The 8,251-nt window shown below is 38.3% G+C and overlaps 1 protein-coding gene across 1 annotated transcript; it reads left to right on the top strand.

Moving 5' to 3' along the window:
• Nucleotides 1-910: 910 nt before the first annotated feature.
• Nucleotides 911-3,103, top strand: LOC109468514 (63 kDa sperm flagellar membrane protein-like). The gene is made up of 5 exons (XM_019766758.1): nucleotides 911-928; nucleotides 1,061-1,277; nucleotides 1,810-1,956; nucleotides 2,656-2,783; nucleotides 3,077-3,103. Exons 1-5 carry the CDS (start codon nucleotides 911-913, stop codon nucleotides 3,101-3,103), a joined length of 537 nt encoding a protein of 178 aa, XP_019622317.1.
• The last annotated feature ends 5,148 nt before the right edge of the window (nucleotides 3,104-8,251 follow it).

The following is an 8,251-nucleotide window of genomic DNA, read 5'->3' as shown; positions in this document are numbered from 1 at the left end:
AGTCTATCAGACTATACAACCAGACTGTGTAAACGTGTCATATCTGGGATGCCCTGTTGATTTAATGTATATATTTTAATAGTATGTATATATGTGTAATATATGTTATGTACTTATCTTGCTGTTATTACTGTAAATACCAATGCCATTCAGGCAACACATATTTTTGTATGTCTGCAACGTTGGTATGAAATAAAGAATTGAATTGAATTGAATTGAGAAGAAAGGTGGCACCTGTGTCGGTGAGGAAAGCTTGTTACTAACAAACTCAGCAGCGCTAGATGAACAGTCGTACATAATCAGTGCAAGTTATCTACCACATGTTCTTTCCGGAAAAGTTAGGTGTTTCGGTAATCAAGGCTTACTACTTTCAGTTTTCCACCGAATTTTAACAAAATGCATTTCCCTAGATGAAGAGAATGATATACCTTTATGTAGAACATACCGTGAAATATCCAGGCATAACTAGTATAGATAAGCGTACGGTTCTAGCTAAAATAAGGCTGCAATGCTGTGCTACTTGACACATATTTCTTCACTCGTACAAATAGTAATCTTGAGATGGATGGCCACTTGGTAATTCAAACAGGATTTTCAAGAAAACGTTTTATTTCATTTTTTCCCAGCCACGAAGTCTTTCTCGGGGTCGATCCGGATCACCAGTCAGAGCTTCACGGCGGACCTGGCCGACACGACATCTGCTGCCTTACAAAACTCTGGCCGCTTCTAGTTAAACTACGGTAGGTACTTTTACCTCTCTATTCTGCATTAGTTTACATGACTACGGCTATGATGATAGTAATAAAAATCTTACCATATTTTGATCTATATAGGTTTTAGGCTAAGATACAAATTATTGCCTAGTTCACTTCATCTATTACTGCAATGGTTTTACTGACAGTTTCTTAACATGTTGATGCCTGAACATGTAAGTGTGCTGTAGGACAGACTAGAATGGACCAATAAAGTCGTAGCCTTTTTTTTGCAGCAGGAACGTCTACTAGAGTAAAGGTTCAAGTTCATGCAAATAATGATTAAATCTTCTGTTGTCTCTTCACAGCTTGACGACTTGTACACCTCCAAACTCGGCGATGCTTTCAAAGGCACGGAGGTGACCGGATTCAGTAACGGGAGTATTGTAACGGATTATAACGTGAACCTCGCGCCTAGCAGTAACGAAACTGCCGGCAGCTTGTCTACCGCGCTGTCCGAGGCCATACAGGACTCCGGCGGCGGAGGGGCCTTCGCGTTCGACCCCAGCAGCATCAGCGTTACTGGTGGGTTCTTCCTGTTATATATTGTAGGTTAGTTTAGGCTATGGCGGGACACCCCATAACCCCCTCATTAAGTTTCATTATTGAACAGATAGAAATTGAACAGAGGTCTATGTAACTCATACCAGGCATCTGGCCCTCTACTAGTTGCTAGTGGACAGGGGGTTATGGGGTGTCCCTCACCTCATTTTTAAAGTTATCTACCCAAGATTGTGGTGCTCAAAAATTATTTTTCTAGAACTCGTTGCCAACGACCACAGTAAGAGCATTCTTACGCTTGCGTTTACGTGACTTTTGTGCAAATGTTGGAGTGAAACTTCGTTCAGTGTTATACAAAAGGGTAGTTGTATACTGGCTGTATCAATACAGATACAGATACAGAAGTTTAGTTTAGCATTATGGTAAACTGTTGCATGGTGGTGTCGCGCCGTCTAGCGACATTTATTATGTCAGCAATCTGTACCAACTCCTGTACTTCTAGTATTCTATTGTCTGTATTTGGTATGCTAATTGTATACGTTATCCCATTCCGCAGATGTGGACGAGTGTGCCAGTGCAGGTGCGAATAACTGCCACATGCAGGCCACCTGTACCAACACGGAGGGTTCCTACACCTGTACCTGTAACACTGGCTACACGGACGCCTCTCTTACGGGCACCAAGGCGGGATCCGTGTGTGAAGGTGGGTGCTATCAACCAATCTATCAATAGATATATCGGTAAACTAATCTATCAATTATCAATTCATAAACCAATGTACTGGTTTATCAATAGATACACATGTACATGTAAGTTTTAGATCAAAAAATCAACAGGAATTTTAAAATCTTTTTATACTAAATTGTCATACTGACGTATATATTCTTCATAGATGGTAAATGTGATTACATCTGCGCCAGGAGTTTTAATTTGTCTTAAAGTATTTTCTACGATTTTTAGTGAAATTTACTTTGCATCTTAGTGAAAATATCCTGAGATATAATCTTTTTAAGTTCACTTTTCAATTAGGCATTGAACAGTTTGCTACACATAGAGATGTTGGGCATGTATTTGAGGTTGTGTCAACTGTTATGACTCTGGCAAGTGAACTGACAGAATTAACCCCCCCACACACACACATACACACCCTTCATGTTGTATTTCTCTACCACGATAAAGCATACATGTACCTGTAGCAGCCGTAAACCGATAAACTTGACCAGGTATCATCAATAGAAACATAATCATTATATACGGTAGCCTATTAAAAGTGTACTATCTGTTGAGATACCGGGTAGCTTGTGATGATATGTTTATTATAGATATATTCTATATGATGTGAAGACTGTTATAACTGTCATCTGAGCTCACAGAATGTACCCCCCCCCCTCCTCCTCCTCAGCTGTGAGACCGGCAGCTTCCGACAGTAACCTTGGCGTCGCCATTGGCCTGGGTGTGACGTGCGGCATTCTGGGTATCATCATCATCGCGGCCGTACTCTGGTACTTCATATCCTATAAAGCCAAGAGGGTAAGTGTACGAATATTTATGATATTATTAATATAACATTGGTCTTGGAAAAATGTTCAAGATTTGACTTCATATCATACAAAAGGAAGAGGGTAAGATTACAAATATTTATGATATTTGGTCTTAGAAAATGTTCAAGATTTAATCTGCACGACTATTCTCAAATCGACTTTTATATTGGCATATTTTGCTTCTATCATGAACTACTTTAGATATTAAAATTGGCTTTTAAGGAATTCAGATGTTTTCCGTTTGTCGTTTTATATATCAACTAACTGTTTTTTTTATTCCAGGGGTCAGCTAAAATCACACCCGAGTGAGAGCTGTAAATATGAGATGTCTTATTTGACCAATGTTCCTGTTTTGGATACACATGATAAATGCCGTATAAGAGGGATCTTTCTTCTACAACAAGGTTTTTCAAACGTTTCAGTGGCTGTATGTCACCTTCTTCAGGTCAGCAATGACTGCTTCTGATTCATACTGCAGCTAGATGTACCTGCTGCAGTGTTACAGACGCGGTTCCAAAAGTAAAATCTTGTTACATAATACATACACATTGTCAGGCACAGTGATGATATGCAAGTTTCAGTTACTTCTTAAGAATGCAGTCCCAAACGTGACTGAGTCTTTGCCCCCCCCTCCCCTCATCACGGTTCATGACTGCATTTTCTGATCCATATAGCCTCCTGTATCCAACAAGTGCATCTGTTGTTTTATCTATAAACTTAGCCAGGTTCAGGCAACAATTACTTGTTATGCTTTGTACTGCAGCTAGGTGTCGCTGCTGCAATATTACAAAGGCGGTACCAAACGTAGAGCGTTGTCACATAATATATACATATTGCCAAGCACAATAATAGTAAACAGTCAAGTTTTGAGTTACTTCTTAATTTAAGAATGTTGTACCAAAGGTGTCCCCCTCGTTACGGTTCATAACTTGATTGAATCTTCGTATCCATACAGCCTCTTTTATCCAACGAATGCCTGTGTTGTGTCCTATCTATAACCTTAGCCCCGCCCCAGCCTATTATGCAATTGTTTCTTGTGATGTGGTCTGCCACTGCTGATTTGTTTATTAATAAGTTCTTGCTCTTACGAACCTTCCCACTTTGACACTATCCGCCTCTTTCCTATGTCCTTCTAGTCTGCATCCAAATGTTCTCCCTGTCTCTCCTATGTACACCTTGTTGCAACTCACGCAAGCTATCTTGTATATGCAGACGTTTAGAAATTCTCTTTCAGATCAGCCCTTTTTCCCTAAGAAATTCTTTTTCAGATCAGAATTACAGGTCACTGATTACCTGGACTAGACATTCAGGGAAGTTTAACAACAGAAGAAAGAAGAAACTCAAGCAGAAGAGGTCACAAAGAAACAATAGAAGAAAGCAAGAGGAACTGTGAATATACCTTACATTGCAGGCATCATAGGTCCACCGAAGAGACTTTTCAAGAAACACAACAAAGCCACAGCCAAGCTCAAGCCAAAGACCGAAGGGAGAAGCATATACAAGATACCTTGTATATGAAGCCTTTTTTCCAGGAGAAATTATCTCTTTCAGAATCAAAGTTGCAGAACTGACTACCAGGACTGGGCATTTAAGACAGTTTAACAAGCCCAAGACCACATGCAGTAGTATATACAAGATACCTTGCATGAGTCAACCATGCAAGTTATCTTGTATACAGCCTTTCTCCCAGACATCATCTCTTTCAGATCAAGGTTGCAGGACTGACTACCAGGACTGGACATTTAAGAAAGTTTAACAAGCCCAAGACCACATAAGAAGTATATACAAGATACCTTTCATGAGTATACTAGTACCCATGAAAGTTATCTTGTATATGTAGCCTTTTCCCCAGACATTATCTCTTTCAGATCAAGGTTGCAGGACTGAATACCAGGACTGGACACTTAAGAAAGTTTAACAAGCCCAAGACAACATCAGAAGCATATACAAGATACCTTGCATGAGTCCACCCATGCAAGTTATCTTGTATATCCAGCCTTTTTTTCCAGAGAAATCATCAGGAGAAATTATCTCTTTCAGATCAAGGTTGCAGAACTGACTACCAGGACTGGACATTTAAGAAAGTTTAACAAGCCCAAGACTACATGAGAAGTATATACAAGATACCTTGCATGAGTCAACCTATGCAAGTTATCTTGTATATCCAGTTTTTCCCTGAGAAATTATCTCTTTCAGATCAGAGTTGCAGGACTGACTATCCGGACATTTAAGAAAGTTTAACAAGCCAAGACCGCAATGACAAGCATATACAAGATACCTTGTATGAGTATACTAGTACCCATGCAAGTTATCTTGTATATGAAGCCTTTTTTCCCTGAGAAACTATCTCTTTCAGATCAAGGTTGCAGGACTGACTAGTGCCAGGACTGGACACTTAAGAAAGTTTAACAAGCCCAAGACAACACGAGAAGTATATACAAGATACCTTGCATGAGTCCACCCATGCAAGTTATCTTGTATATCCAGCCTTTTTTTCCAGAGAAATCATCAGGAGAAATTATCTCTTTCAGATCAAAGTTACAAGACTGACTATCCGGACATTTAAGAAAGTTTAATAAGCCCGAGACTACATGAGAAGCATATACAAGATACCTTGCATGAGTCATCCCATGCAAGTTATCTTGTATATCCAGTTTTTCCCTGAGAAATTATCTCTTTCAGATCAGAGTTGCAGGACTGACTATCCGGACTGGGCATTTAAGACAGTTTAACAAGCCCAAGACCACATGAGAAGCATATACAAGATACCTTGTATGAGTATACTAGTACCCATGCAAGTTATCTTGTATATGAAGCCTTTTTTCCAGGAGAAATTATCTCTTTCAGAATCAAAGTTGCAGAACTGACTACCAGGACTGGGCATTTAAGACAGTTTAACAAGCCCAAGACCACCATGAGAAGCATATACAAGATACCTTGCATGAGTCAACCCATACAAGTTATCTTGTATATCCAGTTTTTTCCAGGAGAAATTATCTCTTTCAGAATCAAAGTTGCAGGACTGACTACCCGAACTGGACATTAAAGAAAGTTTAATAAGCCCAAGACCACATGAGAAGTATATACAAGATACCTTGCATGAGTATACCAGTACCCATGCAAGTTATCTTGTATATGTAGCCTTTTTCCCTTAGAAATTATCTCTTTCAGATCAAAGTTGCAAGACTGACTTAGTCTCTACCAGACTCCTTTGCAGGCTAAATAAATAGTAGAAATCGGCAAAGGGGGAAATCATTGGCCAGGGGAGTTTGTCGGCCATAGAGGGTCCAGTTTGCCATGTACAAGATAGCTTGCATGAGTTGCAACAAAGTGTACATAGGGGAGACAGGGAGAAAATTTGGATGCAGACTAGAAGAACAGAGGAAAGAGGTGGATAGTATCAAAGTGGGAAGGTTCACAAGAACACAAAATAAGTACGCTGTGAAAGGAGAGAACTTCAACAAATCAGCAATGACAGACCACAAGAAAAAATTGCTTGATAGACTGGGACGGTGCTAAGATTATAGATAGGACAATAGATGCACTCGTTGAATAAAGGAGGCTGTATGGATTAAAAAAATCCCACCCAATTATGAACCGTGAAGAGTGGGGCACCTTTGGGACAACATTATTAAGAAGTAACTAAAAACTTGACTGTTTACTATTACTGTGCTTGACAATATGTATGTATTATGTGATAACGCTCTACGTTTGGTACCGCCTTTGTAATATTGCATGAATGTACAATAAAGGTATTTCATTTCATTTTAATATTGCAGCAGCGACACCTAGCTGCAGTACGAATCAGAACAAGTAATTGTTGCCCTGAAGCTGGCTAAGTATATAGATAGGACAACAAATGCACTTTTTGGATACAGGAGGCTGTATTGATCAGAAAATGCAGTCATGAACCGTGATGAGGGTAGTGGGGCAAGAAACTTGAATACCATCACTGTGCTTGACAATATTTATAAATTATGTGACAACATGATATATACATAACATGTACTATATATTTCACAACAATATATATATATGTATATATACATGTTATGTATGCATACTATATATACATACTATGTATACGTTTGATGATCCATACATAGTATGTATGTATCACGTGACAGCATTCTACTTTTAGAACCGCGTCTGTAACACTACAGCAGATACATCTAGCTGCAGTATGAATCAGAAACAGTCATTGCTGCCCTGAAGAAGGTGACAGACAGCCACTGAAATGTCTGATGTGTAAATCCTGGCTGTTGAAGACAGAACCTTACTATACAGTCTCTTATTAGCCTGATGAAATCATTCGCACGTGTTTTGTTTTGTTTGTTTGTTTCGCATAACCGGTAAACCGCCTTCAGGCGTAACACACCAGTTTTGTACATGTGCGCACATGTACAAGCTGCGTAAGACCGGACTGTAAGTTTTGAACCACTCACACCGGTGTAAGAATGAATGCCAGGACTTTATCACAAAAATATGGATATTTGTTGTTAAACGAAGTTACTTTTATGGCTTTGTAAAGAAATGATTACTATTTGATAAATATAATAGATTTATTTCATTCTTTCATCTCTTTCATTTATTTTATGGCTTTGTAAAGAAATTATTACTATTTGATAAATATGATAGATTTATTTCATTCTTTTATATACACGTTGCTGTGAATTTGCCTGATTAGTTTTAGTTTACTTATACCAAGACAACTTTGCCATGTATATATGCATATCATGGGTATCTTAAGATAATACGTGTGTTTGTTTGTTTCTTTGTTTTACTCGACGTATATATAAGTGTCTAATATACACTTCTAATAATATGCTTTAAAAAGCTTTATTTTACTTTCCACTTTTAAAATATTTTACTACACTTGCTGTTCGTTTGTTAATCGTGGATTCATCAAACGCTAATAATTAATTAAATAAAAGTTTGTGATGGAAAGGGTTGTGTACTTTCTGTCTCCTTTTCAATGTGATCTTTTCAAATGAACTGTAACTTCTAGAATAAACGTTTGTTTTAGTGACAAATGGTTTTTGTTATAGTTAGCAGTAAACTTAGCACAATGTAGGTATCATTTCTTGTTTAACAAGGTTTATGATGTCAAAATTTGAAAATGTAGGAATCTTGTTTTTTCTGGTCCGCCTTGTTTTTTTCGCCCTATCTCATTAGATTTGGTGTTATCCATGCAATTTACTTGCTGTGGCCTAATCTAGAAACCTCATTGCATTCCAAAAAGAAAATTGGATCCATTGATAGACAAATACTACTCATAATTCATTGCTTTGTGCTTTTATTTGGAAGCGATCAGACAAGAGGGGAAAAGAAGGAAAGTTTAATGGTAATCTCACTGGATAAGGAGGTAGGAGTGGCGAAAATGAACGATAAAGTAAAATGGAAAGACTTGAAACCAGAAAGGAAGGGGATGAAGAATTGAAGAAAAAAAAGAAAGAA

Source organism: Branchiostoma belcheri, unplaced genomic scaffold (genome assembly GCF_001625305.1).
Source record: "Branchiostoma belcheri isolate BF01 breed outbred unplaced genomic scaffold, Haploidv18h27 scaffold2, whole genome shotgun sequence".
In the NCBI taxonomy this organism is placed as follows: Eukaryota; Metazoa; Chordata; class Leptocardii; order Amphioxiformes; family Branchiostomatidae; genus Branchiostoma; species Branchiostoma belcheri.
Note: the sequence above shows the minus strand (reverse complement) of the source record. Positions and strands in the feature narration are given on the sequence as shown.